At 45.0% G+C, this 18,474-nt stretch overlaps 1 protein-coding gene across 4 annotated transcripts in view; it reads left to right on the top strand.

The window, feature by feature from the left end:
• The window catches only part of C7H2orf76 (chromosome 7 C2orf76 homolog), a 74,497-nt gene extending 59,698 nt beyond the window's left edge, over positions 1-14,799 (top strand). For 3 of the 4 annotated variants that reach the window (XM_065070465.1, XM_065070466.1, XM_065070467.1), the window contains exon 6: positions 9,734-9,987. In XM_065070465.1, the coding sequence (XP_064926537.1) occupies positions 9,734-9,972 (239 nt within the window). In that variant the 3' untranslated portion in view covers positions 9,973-9,987. Of the gene's footprint in view, positions 1-9,733; positions 9,988-14,414; positions 14,482-14,636 lie in introns of those variants that run through there. The other variant, XM_065070468.1, reaches the window with a different exon arrangement.
• Positions 14,800-18,474: the final 3,675 nt, after the last annotated feature.

The following is an 18,474-nucleotide window of genomic DNA, read 5'->3' as shown; positions in this document are numbered from 1 at the left end:
CAACATAGCCTGAGATGTGTGGTGTTCTGTCTCTATTTTTATATCAAACTTTTTCTCTAGTATGAACTACTAAATAAAATTATTTACCAAATAACAAAGTGACGGACATGGTAAATAAAAGCCCAGTGGCTATTCATGCTGTCTGATTTCAGACTCCTGATTTAAAGGCTTTGTTTATGAGTGTCTCTACAGGTCATGGAGAGAGATGTTCCCCCAGAGCACAGCAGTGCTGCAGGTGCTCCGAATTATCCTCCTTCTACCCCTGACTCCACAGAGACACCAGTTGAATGTGATTCCTGGAAGGAAGTCGCTTGCTTCGTGTCCAGGTGGATGCCCTAGTTTTGCAGCTCCTGAACTATTTCTAGCTGTTTGCATGCACCCTGATGCCCAGCACTCCAGGCTGCCCGCACTGTGTTGGGCTTGGTTGATGCGAGTGTGGTGGAACATCTGACATGAGGAAGAAATTTTTTACAACGACGGTGGTGACACACTGCCCCAGGTTACCCAGAGAGGTGGTCAATGCCCCATCCCTGGAAACTTTCAAGGCCAGGCTGGACAGGGCTCTGAGCAACCTGATTTGGGTGAAGATGCCCCTGCTCATTGCAGAGGGTTGGACTAGACGAGTCCCTTCCAACGCAAACTATTCTATGATTCTATGATTCTGTGCTTCTATGACATGAGCCTGGGAGGCTCCACACTGCCAGCATAAGGACATCAGCCCAGAAGCAAAGCTGGCTTCCAGTTCATGCTGCCAGAGAGGTAAAACCAGAGCTTTATGCACTGGTGAGTGCAGCAAGTCCAGGCCAATTAACTCGGAAAAGGATTAGTGGTGTGATGCTGGGATGTAGCTGTGACAAGTTCAACCTCTGATGGCCACTGCATAAGGTAGTGCTGGTGCTAATATGCCAAGCTTCACAAATTGTTGATGAATTAATAAAACGAGGAGGAGAATCTCCATACCAGTGAGTAAAATGTTTAAGTTGGCATCAATTTAAGGCCAACATCTCTTATGGGAAATGGGAAAAGGAAAGGAGGATCTGGGGTCAGGGTCCCTGCAGTGGCTGCAGTGCAGGAGGCACTGGGGCATGTTGCTGTGCTGAAGCAAAGTGTGAGGCAGATTGTACAGATGAAGAACAGGCAGTGACAAATTCAAAGCATTTTGTTTTTTCTTTTTATATCTATGTCGAGGACGAGTTGTGCAGCTCGGCTCACACTGCAGAGCTGTCGCTCAAAAGGAGCCTTGTACACTGTGTGACACGCAACCTATGCCTTTGGGCATGTCACAGTCTCCTGAGCAGCGATACAGGGGTTTTGCTTTCTTAAAACAACATTCAAGTCCAGGAGAAGTTCTCCAGTGCCAGCTCGACAACAGGATTTTGTCTTTCTGTGGCACCTTGCAAACATGGCTGGTGAATTGTGCTCACCTGAGCCCAGCTCCCTCCCACATGCAGCAGCCTTTTGTGTGCCCTGTGCCCCTTGGTCACCTCGTTGACAGCCAGTGGGCCAAGAGGCTGAAATACGGGGTGTCTGGACCATAAAACCTCCTTTCCTTTCCTCCTCGGGGTCGTCCTGTCGGCTGAGTTCCAGCTCTGCCTCCCATGTCTGTCTATCTGTGGGGCTGAGCGTGAGCTCATGAAATTAAAGTGGCCTATGAAATGTCTGGTGACCACAGCAGTATTTATTTGTTTGTTCGTTTGTTTTTTAATTATTTTATTTCAACCTTCTATTTTTTTAATTGTTGCAAGAGATTTGCAAAGAGAGTGACTATCTAAATGATCCAGCACTTAAACCTTCAGATCTTTATGTTAAAATACTGCCTTGGAAATAAATACTCTCAAATTTGGGGGGTCTTTTTAATTTTTTCCAATTCTCCATCATTAGTTAGGGTGATTGATTAAAGCTGTTTCTCACTTTGATGCTCAAGAGCCAAAACCAAGATTTGTCAAGCACATACATCACCTTTCTGGAGAACTGTAACTGTAGTTGGATCTTTATTTGCTCTGAGGACAAGGGCAATTTCACCCATCATAATTTTGCTGCTCCAAACCCACAAGCAATATACACAGAAGAACTAAACGCTGAGGTTTTGCCCTTCTGTGCTGCAACACCTACAAGCCAGCAGCTGCAGCAGGACCACAATGCAGCCCGGTGGCTGGGATGCTCATGGGGACGGAGCCAGATAACCCAACAGCAGCAAATTGCAGTGGGGCACAGAGCAGACCCTGGAGTCTGGAAGGAGCCAAAGGTACTGGTTAAATCCCCTCTGTGAGCTGCTGTTGACAGTGCAAAGATGTTCTGCACTTTGCTGTGCTGAATTGCTCCTCATTTGTGCCCTCCAGTGCGATTATGGCTCCTGGTGCAAGCCCTGCTGCCATGCTTAGATTTTGTGTTGATACATTTTCCCCTTGAGTTTCTTGTGAAACTCCACACTGAGTCAGGAGAGTGATTTGGCTTCTTATTTTTGGGAGACAGCTTCATTGACACCAGGAGCCATGGCAGGTGGAAGCAAGACACATGCCTTGCTGTGAAGGCTGCAGTGGGCTAGATAATTCATGCATGGGTGAAGAAGATAAAATGAATGAGCAATATATATATAATCTTACAATATATATGAATATACAATAGGAATGTGAGGAGGGGTAAGAGTCAGGTCCTTGTGCTGTAGAGCTTTTATGGAAAGTGTCACCTGCCTGTCCCCTCACTGGAGTCACTGAGTGATGGGATTTGGTGTCATGGCCTCTGCCTCAAATGGGGCAGGCCCCCTGCCTTGGCTTTACACATCCTGGAAAACACTGCCTAAGTCTAGAACTGTGTATAATGAGTAAAAAGGATGGTATTGAAACCAGCCAAGAGCTCTCCATGAACCCCACCAGGCTGTCAGCAAACAAGCAAGACATCAAACGAACTTGGGAGCAGAGCAGCTGGGATGAGATGGACTTGATGTGACGATCTGATCCCACATCCTCGGAACAACTGAAGTTTATTTTTACACCATGTAGTACACAACCCCTCTGATGGGTAAACAAGAAAAGCCCACTATATCCTTCCAGCACCTTTGTTCTACACATTTTGTTGTTAATGGGGACAGGAGTTGAGGTGGGATTTCGTGGTGGCTCTACAGGCTCAGCAATGGTGCTTCTGCAGCAATGAGCCCCCTCCATCCCTGCACAAGGCTGTACCACCATGCCAGCAATTAAAACTGCTCAGTAACACAGATGGATTGCTTATCACATTTTCCGCTCTCTTATTTTCCATTTTTATAACTGTTAAGCAGGCAAATGCAGCTTTTGCAGAAGTCCTGGCTGGGAGTCTGTAAAAGCCATCCTGCCCACCCATCTGTCTAAATGTGTTTGTAGTCAAATGCTGACATGTTGGCAAACTTGGAGGATGGGAATTCTCCAGGCATCTCCCCTAAATGACACTTTCAAAGGCAGATCTACATACATGCCACATCAGATACAATTTAGAGAGCATGCGTAAGATTCTGGTTAAAAGAATCACATTTACTAATATTTTCCTTCTATTTATTCTGGGTCAATGTGCATTATAGAAGAGGCAGAGATGACTGTGTTGCACAGTTTGATGAGATAACAGCAAGGGGGAAACAGATAAGTTCAGAGAGATGGGAGATGTCAGATGTTGATGTGGTTTTGTAGCGCAAGATAGGATTTGCAGAGCATAATTTGAAATAATTGTGAAAAGTATAACTGAAAAGATGGAATCAGAACAAATCTGAATATCCTTTCTTTGTGGGAAAACATTAATTTCATCTAACATTGATTTGACATGATGGGAAGTTTTGGTGGAGTGAAGAATAAATGAAATATGAACATTGTTTTCAGAGTTCTCTGTGTTACAGAATGATGTGGAAATTGGTCCTTACTCTGTTGTAATAATACAGACTGCGATGTCTACAGTTAAGATTTATAATCATTTTTCATTATAAGTCTCTGTTTTTCATTTGATTATAAATTTGTCAAACATTAGGTCTTTGCACGGATGTTTTTCAGCTTGTGGCTGATACATACATATGGTCATATTATATTTGCTTGTATGTAGCAATGTAAATTTTCAGCTAATAGAATGCAGTTATTCTTGGGAATTAATTTAGAGAAAAGCTGGTGATTTATATGTATTATAGAAATTGCTACAGATGTTTTGCCTAGAAGAAGCTCCCTGCTTTGGAGTGGAAGCTCCAAGTTTGATGTCAGAGATTTCCAGGCTGTATCAGCCCTATTTAAAATCTCAGACTGGGTGAAGTGGCAAGCCTGAAAAGTCTCAGTTCACCTGTGGATAGCAGAGAGACAGGGGGGCCCAGCAGCTCCTTTCCTGAGGGATTCTGCCAGTGGATGAAGGAGGGATAGACCACAATGGGATGCTGCTGTAGGGAGGTGTGTGGAATGAAGGGATGGAAGTGTTCAATGAGAGCTGGGGGTCAGGTTGGGTGTAGGGGACAGATGTCAGTGGATTTGAACACAGTGGGGAGAGGTGTGGAGCCTGAAGAGCTGGGATGGGAATTGGGATATGAGAGAACCGAGGCGGAGGTGGAGCAGAGGTTAGAGAAAGGAGGACAGGAGTGAGACACAGGTCAGGGAGGGAAAATGGCGCCAGATGAGGGGCAACAAGCAGAAGTCGTACTGGTGAGGGTGGAGGAGATGGTCCAAAAGCCTGGTAGAGAATGCCACTTCAAACCCTAATTTGCATTGACTGGAGAGAGCAGGGAAACCCACTGGGAAAGTCTGGGTCCACATCGTGCCATGTTCTGCTCACCATCACCCAGTGTGGCAAAATCTGGGCTGTGAGGCTCAAATTCCTCCTCCTGCTGGCTGCCACCACCCTGGGCTCTCCCCTGCCCCATGGAGCAAGGACAGCTCCTCATCAGGGAGCTTTAAAAATCCTTTGCTTTTAAAAATCAGAGGAAAAGACACACTGTTTCACTTCAAACTCATTTCCAGGGGCAAGGTCTCCAAAGGCCAGGCCAGAGACTCTCTGCTCAATGTCATTTGGTTTCTTCCTGCATTCACATTATGCCCTGGGCTTTGGGAATGCTGACTTGCAAGATTATTTTCCAAGACATCAGCCTCTATCGGTGCTGTTTTGCCTGGTTTTGGGATGTGGGCTGGGAAGCTGGAGGTGTTGGGGACCAAGCCGCAGTTCTGACAGCTGTGCAGCAGTGACTTCAGGGACAGGTTGAAGAAAATGAGTGTGATGATGGTGTCAGAAGCCACCAGAATAAGATTTGCTGGAGCTCATTTATTGTCACCTCCAGTTAATAACCCCAGCTGACCTCAGAGGGGTATTTTAAGGTTGCATTCATTAGTATCTGTAAGAAATTAAGATGCTTCAGTGATACAGATACAGAAAAGTACAAGATGAAATTTGTGCAGGATTTAGATGCACTAAGATGCACTGACTGATGAAGAACAGAAACCTGTTTTCCAATGGATTTGTGCAGATTTTCCCCCCCCATCAACCTCCTTCTTCTGTGTTACAAACACCACCCTGTGTGTGACACCCCTGGTGCTGGCTGAACGTGTCCTCTCTGGCTGGCCAGACCTGCCAGAGGTGGTGTAACCCTTGGGGAGACTCTGTCTCCTCTCACCAGAGCACTGATTTATTCCTCTCTGATAGTCATGATACTTGTAGGAACATATTTTTTTGAAGGATATTGTCACAATTTGAATGAAACTGTACATGTGGGGTAAGCACTGGTGGAGAGACAGTGTGGTTACTGAAGTGACATCTTTTCTTAGTAACCTAGCTAAACATCCTTCTTGCCACCAAGGAGAAAGCACCATCCCATTCTGGAGGCCCCAGGGTTAGCCCATTGTCCTCACTGAGTCCTGCATCTTACCACTTGAACACAGGCAAGAATGGACAAGTGTTGACATATATTTAATGTAACATATACAACAAAGGTAAGCAGGATATGAAGCAAATTTTCTAATGTTCTTTGTTATTGAAATTTTTTTCTTCACATTGTTTTGCTCGTTGTTAGCATCATTTTTGGGGTCAACTGATACCATAGTCCTGGTATCCATTCAACCGACTCATGTAGATGATTTTGGATTGGGCCCAGTGGCTTCAAATAATTTTACTCCTGATGTAAACAAGAGCAGAATATAGCTGTGAAAGTCTATAAGTGGCAAGACCGAGGTTCTGACTAAATCTATAGCATTTTTTTCTGGCATTCACCTTGCATAAATTAAGATATTCCCATAAATAAGGAGAAAACTTAATAAGCCTCAGAAAGGTTAGACTATTTCCACTGGATTTTATGTCTGTTGCATAAATCCTCCCAAGTAATTCCATACTTTGTGGAGAGATAATTTTTTTTGCAATATAATTTCCATTAACACTCTCATGCCATATCTGCCATATATTAAAGCAAGCAGCCTCCTGCACTCCCAGTAAATCACTGGCCTCCATGCTTGCTTCCCGATTCCATTGGCATGGACCCACTGGGCAGCGTGGTGGTGAGAGGTCCCATGTGGAGCCTCAGGGCTGCATTCAGCTGCAAAAAGAGACTGTCTGGACTTCATCCCTGGCTGTAGTATGATCCTTCTGTGATGAAAGCTGATATACTAGCTGTGATCCCACACTAAAGGTGCTGGGCTCATTGCATTGGCTTCTCTTCTCTTCTCTTCTCTTCTCTTCTCTTCTCTTCTCTTCTCTTCTCTTCTCTTCTCTTCTCTTCTCTTCTCTTCTCTTCTCTTCTCTTCTCTTCTCTTCTCTTCTCTTCTCTTCTCTTCTCTTCTCTTCCCCTCTCTTCTCTCCTCTCCTCTCCTCTCCTCTCCTCTCCTCTCCTCTCCTCTCCTCTCCTCTCCTCTCCTCTCCTCTCCTCTCCTCTCCTCTCCTCTCCTCTCCTCTCCTCTCCTCTCCTCTCCTCTCCTCTCCTCTCCTCTCCTCTCCTCTCCTCTCCTCTCCTCTCCTCTCCTCTCCTCTCCTCAGAGGTCTGGCTATAGGAGAGGTTTTAGAGCTGTGGATGTCACAAAGTGGGGTGAGGTGCTGTGAGGTCACCCACACTGGCCACTTTTTGGGCTGATAACTCTGCCTCTTCTGGAGCTGGGCTTTGGCAGCTGCTAAAACAGTGAGCTCCATCTTCAGGCAGGCTGGGGTTCACCTCAGCAAAGTCCCCACCAAAACAAGCAGAGGGCCCTGAATGGCAGCCTTTAAAGACACAATTTAATAGATTTGTGAGGCAGACAGAGAGCAAGCTGCATCGTACCGACACCTGCTACGCTGAGCCAGTACAGACCCCATTCCCTCCTGGTACCAGTCAGGGCTGGAGGCAGGCTCGTGAGCTCTTCATCTCAGAAAGATGCTGCATGGGAGAAGGCAAGATGGATGGGTAGAATAAGTATTTCCAATTTGGGCTTTTTGGCACTCTGGCCTCTAAACACCTAGAAACTGAGCAAATATACATAGATAAGTAAGAGATCGTGTCTATCTACTGCAGTGAAAGGTTTGCATGTCCGTGGCACCAAGGTCCCAGGTCATCCATGTCATGCCAGATGCCTCAGCTGTTCCACACTCATGGAGCATTTTCTGTGGGAATGTTGAAGTTTATATTAATAAACTGACGTGCAAACAATTCCTTTAGTGTCCTGCTGTTCTGCATATCCTGAGAAGTGGTAAAAGAAAATGGTCTTCTTTATCCTAATCAAACGTAATTAAGAATATACTTAAATAGAGCACAAAACTGTAATTAAATCCAAATGCTTTGGATGTATAAACAATATTAGTTGTTACTAACTCTTTGGTTCCAGAAGCAAAAGCACAGCCCACATTTTGCTGCCACAGGTGCTCTGCAAACATACAGAGACTGTCTAGCTGGAATACTTCAGACTGATAACAGTCTTCCTTGTGTCTGTGAAGATCAAAACTCCATAAAATAAGATAAAGTTTCATTGCTCACCACAGCCAATGATTTAGCACTTTTAAAAATGGGTTTACTTTGCATGGCAGGAACAGTGCAAAATGCCACGTTTTCAGCTACTGTGCCTTGCAGTCTTTGGGTTAATGCCTTTTACTCATTCACTTCACATAACTACATCCTTGCCATTTTTCCTTCCTTTGGACAGAGCTCTTGGCTTTCAGACAATTCCTGCAGACCCTGCAGCAGTTGTGTCACCATAAGATGTGTCACTCATACTGGAGGCAGTCAGGTTTGAAAACCGAAGAACTGCCTGACTTGCATCCTAGGTGGAGCAGACAGTGAGTGAGCAGACAGTGAGGGGGATGCAGACAGATGATGTCTTTTAGCCTTAAGCAAGGCTTAATGCAGTTAAAATCAAGACTTTGACATGGCTCTTGATGATGCCAGTAATAACGACTTGTTTGGGACTCCTCAGAAAGAAGTGATAAAATATCTTTGCAGAACGAATACTCTCCTTTTCCTTAACATTTCAATGTGACATCTGATAAGAAAAAAAGAGGGTATTTTCTTTTTGCGAAAAAATTAAGATTAATTACATTGTGAATTTCTTGATACAGGATCCACCTTTTGGTTCTGAGTTTGCATAGCACTTTGCACAAGAGGGTGCCAAAGCACAACAAGCTTCCTGGCAGCTACCAAAATGTGTGATACTTGTATAATAAAGGGATAAACAATAGCCAGCACACTTTTCTTTTTGGCAAGAATTGGTTGTGTCACACCAACATAATTTTCTTTGTCTGTGTAGCAAAGCAGTAAGTACTGTATATCTTGGCTTTTAAAAAGCTTTTAACACTGTTGCGCATGGTATTCCTGTGAGGGAAGTAGGGAAAATTGTTCCTAAAATTGAAGAAACATCCAAAACATTGTATGATGGCTACAAAACTGAGCTGAACAGAGAAGGTATCAGCTGGTCATTGCCAAAAGGGAAGATGGGACTCTCTTAGGGGCCTGGTACTATTTATATCACTAGTAAAGACAACAGGCAGAACATGGGAGAAAGTCCAGGGGTCACCGTGGGAATGACCAGAGCTCTAAAAAAAAATAGTGGTGGAGAAAGGTGGAATGGACTAAACTTCCAAAGAACAGACTGCCCAGGGAAGCAAGGTAGCAATTGTCAAGTATGTGAAAGGCACCCACCAAAATGGAGGGAATCACCTTCTGTCTCTGTCTGTGATTAATAAGATGAGGCATTAAAGGTTTAAATTGCAGGAGAGAAATTGAGGTCAGATGCTGGAAAAAGGTTTTGTGAATGGTAGAGATTATGAAGCATTGCAGCAGGTTTCTTGGGGAGGTTATGAAGTTTCCATCCCTGTAGAGATTTCCATGTGTTAGACATTGATCATGCCCAAAGGCAGAGACAGCGGTGGAGTACCTGCTTTCTACAGATGCCATTGACCTTCTGCTACTGTGAATTACAAGAGGCTGACCTTGCAATCAAGGCAGTGTCAAAAAAATTAGATTCAAGTTTAGATTTCAGGTGTGACAGATGCATTTCATGAACCTTCCCAGACAGAGAGCAGTGTCTCAGAAGCCACCTGAACCTGGGTGTCTGCCTTCAAGGAGTCTTGTTTCTGTCTTATAAGACTTTTGGCTTTTCAGAGATAGTTTCTGTTGTCTCAGTCACTGGCATGTTGAGGACTCATTCCCAGAACAGGATGTAGGGTGTTGCTTGAAATAAGAGCCATAATAGTAAACTTTGTGTTGGTGAAAATACGTGGCCAGACATCTGTGATTTTGCCTTTTCTGCTTAGCATGAACTAAACTAGATGGATTTAATATCTGTTTTGTCTACAGCTTTGCCTATGGAGCATAGTTACCAGAGTCAGCGGGCCTCAGACCTGCCACATAGGGTGGACACTTCTGGCTCACAGAAGTCCATTAACTCACACCAGGTTTTTCTTCCACACCAAGTATGGCGTGGAGAATGGCTTGCAACCCGGCTGCCCTTGGAGGAAAGAGACCAGCCGCTCCTTCTGTCATCGCCTGTCCTTCTTCTGTGTCCCTGTAGTCTGCACTTGGCCCCGCTCGCTTAGTAAGAGATGGCTGGAGGTGAGCACTTCAGGAGGGCTCTCCTCCTCCTTCCACCTGTTTTCTTTTCCTTGACTCACTGGCTTTAAGCCGTAAGCAGTGACGTGACAGCTGAGTCACGGACGCGCCACCTGGATGCTGTCAGCATCAATCTCTCTTATAGGGATCATAGAAGAACAAAACAGAGAAGACTGGTTGGGCTTCTCATTCGTCTTCCTGCCAGCGGGGTACCAAGCCCTGCAGTGCGGGCTCTGGCTTTGCCCAACCTTGCTCTCAAAATCCCAAGCAATTGGTTTCCACTGCTCCCACCCAGGAACCGTTCTGCCATTTAATAAACCTCCTCACCAAGGGAGCACTGCTTTTCTGTGATTATTATTTAGCCTAACTTTTACTTATGTGAGCAAATAACTTCTGACTAATATCCACACTCAAGGTGGTGTTCTTTTTTTTTCTTCACGAAGAAATTCAGTAAAGTTGCAAAATCCAAAACTAAATGTTCTATTTGTTTTATTTAACAGTTTTTAAAGTCTCCCTGCTGCGTGCATTGTTGTACAGAGCAGATATAAACAACAAAAAAGAGATGCAGTCCTATGCCCTGCAGAGCTTACACTTTTCATATAAGCAAGTTACAGTGACTGAGAATGACAAGTAACGAGAATGCAGGACAAGAGTCATACGAGAAAGGTCGGGATGTTTCTAAATAAAACCCATTGTCATGCTTTTAATTTGAGTTTATATTGAAGTTTCATCATAGATGGCTATGTATTTTGGGATAATTTCACCATATTTTAATAAAACTTTTTTTTTTTTTTAACCTCACAAAGCCATATTGCCAACTTTGGTTTGGTGCTTATTTAAAGCTTTATTTTTACAGAAATCTGTGGGGTTTATCCACGGTTACTCTTTCTCTCATCTTAACCAGGATTTTTCAAAACCATTTTTCACTGTTAGTACCTGAGTACCCCAGAGGTACGTGACCTTGTCTGGCTGATCCATGCCACTGTGCTGGGACCAATTCTCCTTGACCTTTGTCTCCAGCTCTCTGTCTTCTCTCCAGCACCACCCTGAACTGCCATTGCTCCAGAAGCGTCTGTCAAGCCTCTTCATCTGTGGCTGTTTGTCTGAACACAACAAGCAACTTGTCTCTGCACAAACCTTACAGCTGCCTCTGCTCAGCAGAACAACTCATCTCCACTGGACACCAGTAAACCACAGCAAAGCATCATGGAGCTGGACCATCTGCCCCACCTCGTCCATATGCCTTCCTCCGGCTTTTACACCCTTCTCACTGTGTGTTTCCTACACCCAACAGAGGTGCAAAGCCAATTCCTGACATCCTTAGCTTTAGGTCTCCAATCCTCACATCTTCCTCTTCGTGCTACATGATTAACAAAGGAACGGGTTTAATTCTGGGGTCACAGAGTAAAAGCTTACCATGGTAACTGAATGTTATTCCAATAGATGTCCATTCAATGCCATCTGTCACACCTGTGGGTTTGGCTATTCTTACTAATTTTATTCTTGTCTTTGCCTTCTGGGAACAAATTCTCTCTGGTACCTGACTGCAGGTTTAGTAAACTCCCAGAGGGAAGCCCAAATGCACTTCAAAAGCATTTTTAATGTGTGTCTTTCATCCTGGTGAAACCAGCTGCCCATGCACATAAATTCCCTGCAGCATTTTTTCCCTTCACAAAATAGCAATAGTCAGCCTGTAGTTGGTTGTCAAAATTTTGCGAAGACAAGGAATCTGCATAAAGGGACTGATTTTAGTACTTGAACCTTCCAGCCTCCCCCTTCCCTCTTCCAGAGTTGCAAAGGCTTGAGAGTTGAGTCCTGCTGGGCATTTCAGAGGGTTCAAAAGGGAGATGGGTGACTTTCAGCTGAAACCTGCCAGGGGTTTGGTTTTATATACACACACACACCTTGCTGAGCAGCTTGGCTAAGTGCACATGTGTTATGTTCAGAAAGCAAGGGGAGGATCTCTTTCTTCTACTAGACCTCCAAATTTGGTTTACTCTTATGTTTACTATAGATGTGCTTAATTATTATTTCAGTATCAGTTTTTTTTTTTTTTTTACAGAAGGCCCTAGCTCAATTAAAAAAAGCAGATGCTTTGTTGTATAGATAGTGCAGAGTTATTCCAGCAGTCACACTGGAAAAGCATTAGTTATCTAAGGAGACAAATTGAACAAGACAAATCTGGGGCCAATCTGTTTCTCCTCAAGCGGTTTGTAAACACATACCGAGAAGCAGAGAATTAGGAAAGGAGAGTTGAATTTGGTCTCACTGTGACCCAAATTCCAGACTTCAGCTGGTTAAGGGCAAGCAAACTCGGCCTCTCACTTAATTTTAATTTACTGTTTTTAAGCAAGACATCGTTCAAACCTGATAGTTTGATACGTGATGTTTCTTGGATCCTGCCTTTTGTTAAGGACAGTTTTGATTCTCTCCAAATCTACTTTAGCTCCAGCTGAAAACTGCTCTGGCAATGGGGAGCTCCAAACCAGCCTGGAGCTCCTGTAACTTTTCCTCCATCACCCTGGCTGCTTGGGCCAGATGTCAGCTGCTGCTCCTGTACAGTTCCCAACAGTTCCTTGGAAACATGAGCAGCTACGTGCATTTGGACCAGGCACCTTCAGCACCAGCTTCAGTCATTGTGCCAGGTTTCTCTGTTCCCACAGAATTTATTAAGCTTTGATGAATTAACTTTAGGGTATGACCTTGCTCTGACAGAAGGCAAAGGCAAAAGTCCCACTGGGTCAAAAGCAGGAAGCAGGGATCAGTCGCTCTGATTGATCTTTTCCAGAAAATACAGATTGAGTTCTCCTGAGTTTGGTGAATGGCAGCTGTTCGAGGGATGCAAAGGCATTTGGCTTTCACTGATTCTCTCCAGACCATTTGGTATTTCTTCAAGCAGTGCCCTGAAGGCAGGTCTGGGATTTGTGAACTGCTCTCTTGTAAAGAGCTAAATGTATTTACTGAAACACTCCCTTGCAAAGAGAAAGAAAGCAGATTTTGTCTTCCATGCAGAGCAAGTGGATATGGTAAAGTGCAAACAGCAGCAGTTCACAGTAATCAATACCTACAATAACGCCCCTCCACCTGCAGTTTCTGTTTGGGTTGTACCCAAACTTCTGCTTGTGCAAGATCCATAACAGGTACAGTTTCAGTACAGAGGGGCTGATCCTGCCCATATGTACCGAATTTTGTGTGTTGCTACAGCAAGACAAGCTTCTTTGGCCATGAGGCAAAAGCCAGCTCCTGTTGAACATCCTTTTTCTATGTAATGAAATGCTGTTTCTGCTGTGCGGGACCCCATGTGCCCACTGGATCCATGTGGTGGAAGGAAATTCAGCATTGTGCTGTTAAGACAAGTCCTGTTGGAAATCCCAGCTTAGGTCAAAAAGAACTGCACAGTATTTGAGGAGAATGATGGCAGTTAACACAGTAAGCCTAACCATTTCTAAACTTTTGCCTCCATTAAGCAAAAATTATCAGTATAATTATATTTTATATTTTTTGAATGGAAATAATATTATACACATTCTGAACATTAACAGATGCAAATTTGCTTTCAGCAAGAAATGTGAACATTTTAGCATAAAGACTATATATATTATGTTTTACTAGATGTTGAATACACAGAGTTCCAGATAGTTAATTCTGGCAATGAGAAATATCTGTGAGCCTTGTGATGTGAGAAAGGCAAAGAATGAAGCACTTCAGAGGGTAATGTTATCCATAACTTCCATCAATCGCAACAAAAGATAGCAAAAAAACACTAGTCACTGAGATGGGTGAGGGTACTGACCCAAGTTCTGCACTTTTACTCACAGTAATCTTGATTTCAGCTTCTTAAAAGCATTTTACTATGGCTCAGGAAGTTCTTAAACCATGGATTGCTGGAGGTTGAGAGAAAATACCAGGGAAGTATCACCATAGACTTACTTTAATCTTGACATTTTTGTTAAATAAGAGGTTTGAGCTGGCCTGTCTCTTCTTACATTTTCAAGTTAAGGGCCAAATCCAAAAAGACAGAACTTAAGCACCCACATTTGAAATAAAAATACTCCTTCAGGTCCTGTCTAAGCCTAGAGGCACCTACCTAACTGGGGAGAGACCCAGTCTCCAAGAACCTCAAGATATACAGAGGTCAACTTTGACATGTGCCCAGGAACCCCACCACCTCAGTGACTCTGAGTCCCGCTGGGTTCTACTAAGGTTACATATTGGGTCAGGGGATGGTCCAGCTCTTGATGGCTGTGGAGGAAACCACAGGTTTCAGTTCAAGAGCTAATTTTGTGCTGGGGATGTGTAGCTGAGAAGGGGAGAAAAACCAAACTTGAGAGAAAAGTAAGACAGTGAAGAAGAGTCTTTAGTTGGGATATGGTGCTTCAGGAAGGGGAATTGTGCATGCCAGAGCCACCTGCTCTCCTTCTCATTGCAGCTGTACCTCACCTTCCTGTCTGGAATTCACAAACAGCTCTTGTAGGAAGACTGAAACTCCAGATCAGGTAAGTGCCCTCACCACTAGAGTAAAAATTATACTCACCTTTAGTCTTCCTCTCCTCCTAGCTCAATGAATCTTTAATTCTTTTTATGCAAAGAGGAGCAGATTCAACATAAGGGCACACTGTGCTCTCCTCCCTGCTCTTCCCATCTCCCCCAGGTATCTTGCACACCAGAGGAGTGTGGCAGCTGCCCAGGAAACACAGGTTGGGATTTCTCAGGCAGTGAATGGAGCTGAACCCAGATCTCCTCCTTGTCACCCTGCTGACAACATCCTTGTGAAATACAGATTACCAGCCACAGCCTGAATGAATGTCCTGGACCAGCAGACTCTGGTCATACCAGGTAAGGTGACTCAGCCTTGGGGGCAGGTGTGGTTTGAAAGCTCAGCCATGAGCTTCTTCAGTCATCTGCTTACTTTCCCTGTGTCTCAGGAGGGAGCCCTAACCAGCCCACGGAATCATTCTTCCTTCATCTGCCCTGTGAACATGTCACTATTTTTGCAGCAGAATAAATCTTAGTGAACAATCTGAAGAAGATCCAACTCACAATACACTGCAGCTGGAAAGCTGAAACAACTCTCCTGGAAGACTGGAAAGCTAGTTTCAAAAACCTGCTCCAAATCCGGTCAGGGGTGAAAGACTGGAACAAGTCCCCAAGATCCCAGGTTGGTGTCCTCACCACCACCTTGTATGTGAAGTCAAATGCATGTGATACGAGTGAGAAACCTGATCCAGCAGATGCTCACTGGAAATGCCTGCAGGAGATGGATCTGATGGAGCAGATAGATCTGATGAATTTGGTGGAGCAGAAACATCTTTCAAGAGTTACTAGCATCCCGAGCTAGGTGTCTGTGCCTTGAAGCAGAAATCAAGGAGGAGGTAACTCATGGAAATCCATGTGCCCCTGGAATTTTGAAGCTTCAATGTGAAGTGTCTGGGTTCTTGATTGCCTAAATTTGGGAATTGTGCCTGACCTGTCAAACACTTCCCTGAGCAGTCAGGTTCCTGAGTCCTTACATCACATCTGAAAATGGAGTTTCAAGTTAGATTCATGCAACCTTTTAGGTGCTTAGCTATTGCTTTGGCCAACAACAGCAATCACCAAAGCTTCCGCTCAGCCACCATCTGATGCCAAGGTCCAGACACCCTTTGTGTTTTACCAGAGATGCTCTGTGGATGCCTTTATCTCTCTGAGAACACTGCAAGACACCTGAGTCTTGCCAGCCCTGAGTAGTCTGCAATGGAGCACCAACCTGACTCACTTTTTGAAAGATGTGAAGTGCCTTACTCTAAGAGAGGCTTTGGTACTTGTGACCTAAAATTAAGAAAGGCACCTCTTTGCAGGGCAGGTGGTATCTTAGACATTGACCGATTGCTAATCTGGTAATTTTCTGCTCCTTGTACTGCTGTGGTGCACCCCATTGTGTACAGAAAGCGGGCACCTAACAGGGTGCACAGCCTGTATCAAAACTGTAAGGTGATTGTTGTCATGTACCTTTCTATGACTATATTCTTATATACTTACTAGCGCAGGATCAGTAGGAGGCATCAGCTGCCTCACTGATCACAGTGCTTCTTCATGGGACACAAGACACATTGTATCAGTCAGCCTTTGACACCAGGTCTGCAGGACTGTAGAATGTAAAACCTTACTGGAGATGGTGCGTTATTATATGTGTTGAAGTCACACTGTGTTTACCTTAAAGCAATCTGATGGAGGGATTAAGAAGGTCATGAGTCCATCTCATGGTATCACGGATGAGTAATTAAATTATTCCCAAACAAAATTGCAAGAATTTGACACAACCTAGCTGTTGATGTCTCTGTAATCTTCTCTGCTGGCTTGTTCCAAGTGCTCAACTGTCCTTATTAAGAACTGTGTCCTGGTGAAAGTTAGAATATGTTTATTCTTTTTCATCTGTCCTTGTTGATCCGTGGGTATAACAGACCCTGTCACAGAAAATTATTCTGGCTTTGCAGAAGGGGCTGATGAGCCTCTATTTGGACTATAGTTCCCAGTATCGGTCACCTCATTATAAAAGTGAGTTAATGCAAATAGGGATGTTGCAACAGAGCCCAAATGATACAAGAATTTAATTATTCCGAAAAGGTTTAGAAAAACTACAGTGTGGCTGCTGCCTTTGGAAGACAGGAGATTAAAAAGCGGCGTTAGTGGGGTTTGCAGAGCTCAGGGGGAACAGCAAGGATTCACATACATAGCGAGAGCTGAGCTAGTCACAAATACCTGAACAAAAGGGAAATTAACAGAAGCTCAAGTAGGGATGATCGGCAAAGCACCGTCATTTATTTGTGAATTTATTTGTATTTAGCACTGTTAATATATGGAAAATTATACTTGGGCTATAACAGAAACAACAATCAGGAATAATTTTACAAGGCTTTAGACTGGTGTAGGGGCTTACAACACCACTGTGGGATGCATCTGGTAATTCAGGGGAGAGGAAAAGGATTTACATCTCTGTCACGATCTCGTTTCTTAAAACATTTAGCTGCATTTTGCTAAGTAACAGACGTCGCTACTCTAATACGACTGTCTATACAATTCTCAGGGAAAGGTTTTCATTTACAAGATTAATTTCCCTTCCAGCTTCAAATACATAGATATGGAAAAAAAAAAATCAGGAAGACCTGAAGGGCCAGGGATGAATCCTGATCTCAGCAGCAGCAGAGCAAAGCCTGAATAACTCCAGGGAAAAATGCTGGACGCACACAGCGATGCAGCTGAGGTGAGATCAGGTACTGAAATGTGTGCATCCCAGGCGGGGAAGCCTTTATGTCCCCTTCTTAAATTTCAAGGAAAGCTAACAAAAGAGTCCCAAGTCCTTTTAGGGCATTTCTACAGCTCTCGAAAGAAGCCGTGTGTCAACATTTGCATATGATGCCTCCAGGCCATCAGCTTCAACAAGCGTCGGATCAGGCTGAGCGGCTCGCTGCCTTCGACCCACAGCTTTGTCTGTTTCAAGACAAAACAGGCTGCCTGCAACCCGGGTGAACCCGCTGGAAGTTCACCCTTCTTATTCACCAAGGAAGCGGGGAACACCGAAATGTTGCCCTTAGGAAATCTGTGTAATCACTCTACCACTCTTTCTTTTCAGGACGGCCGCTTAACCCACCGCTGTGAAATGCGTGGGTAACATCACAACATTATCTCCAGAGGGGAAATTCCTTTAGGCAGTTAACGATGCAAGAACTCCCGCTGTACTACCACCGTGTACTCAGAAAATCAAAATCAATTAATGACAATTTCTCTATTGGGGAAAAAAAAATAATCTTGATTTGGACCCATCATTAGACAGAGAAGCCTATAAAATACCGTGCTGTAACCCAGCGTAAACTCTGCTAAAGGTACTTCTTCCCAGGGCTCCCCTTCCACCTGGCGAGCCCTGCCTGGGTTCCGGAAATCGCAATAGGCTTTAACGAACTTGAATTACACTTGGATGTCTTGCGACGCAAGATCCACCCGCGATATTGTCCCACTTGTCTTTGTGCCGCCGAGGCCGGACGGGGCCAGGCTGAGAAAGCCACGGAGAACACGCCAGGGCAACTTGTTGCCTGCGTGGGGCTTTCCCCACCCACTTCCGCAGCAAGCGGTGCGGCTCGACGGCGGCAGGGAGCTCACCCGGCGGGACAGGGGGTCCGTCCGCCCCCCGGGGAGTCACGCAGGGGCCGTCCCGCCGAGAGCAAGGAGGCACATAGGGATGGTAAACTAGAGGGATGGGAGAATGCAGGAAGCAGCTTCGGACGGCAGGTGAACGGGGAAATGCGATGCGTGCCCGACCGTCCCGCTTTCAGAGGGGAGCAGTTTAGGCGGTGCTCTCACGGACTCGGCCGGTATGGCGGGCGGGGTCCCCCCCACACCAGGGCCGGGTGTCGTGGGGCCGGGGAGCCCAGGGGTGTGCGGGACGCACCGCCGCTGATCTCCTCCCCACCGCCCGCCTCGCCCGGGGGGCCGCGCCGCCACCGGCGATCCGCGCA

This window comes from Columba livia, chromosome 7 (genome assembly GCF_036013475.1).
Source record: "Columba livia isolate bColLiv1 breed racing homer chromosome 7, bColLiv1.pat.W.v2, whole genome shotgun sequence".
Lineage (NCBI taxonomy): Eukaryota > Metazoa > Chordata > Aves > Columbiformes > Columbidae > Columba > Columba livia.
The sequence above is the reverse complement of the archived record's forward strand: the minus strand, read 5'-3'. Positions and strand labels throughout refer to the sequence as shown.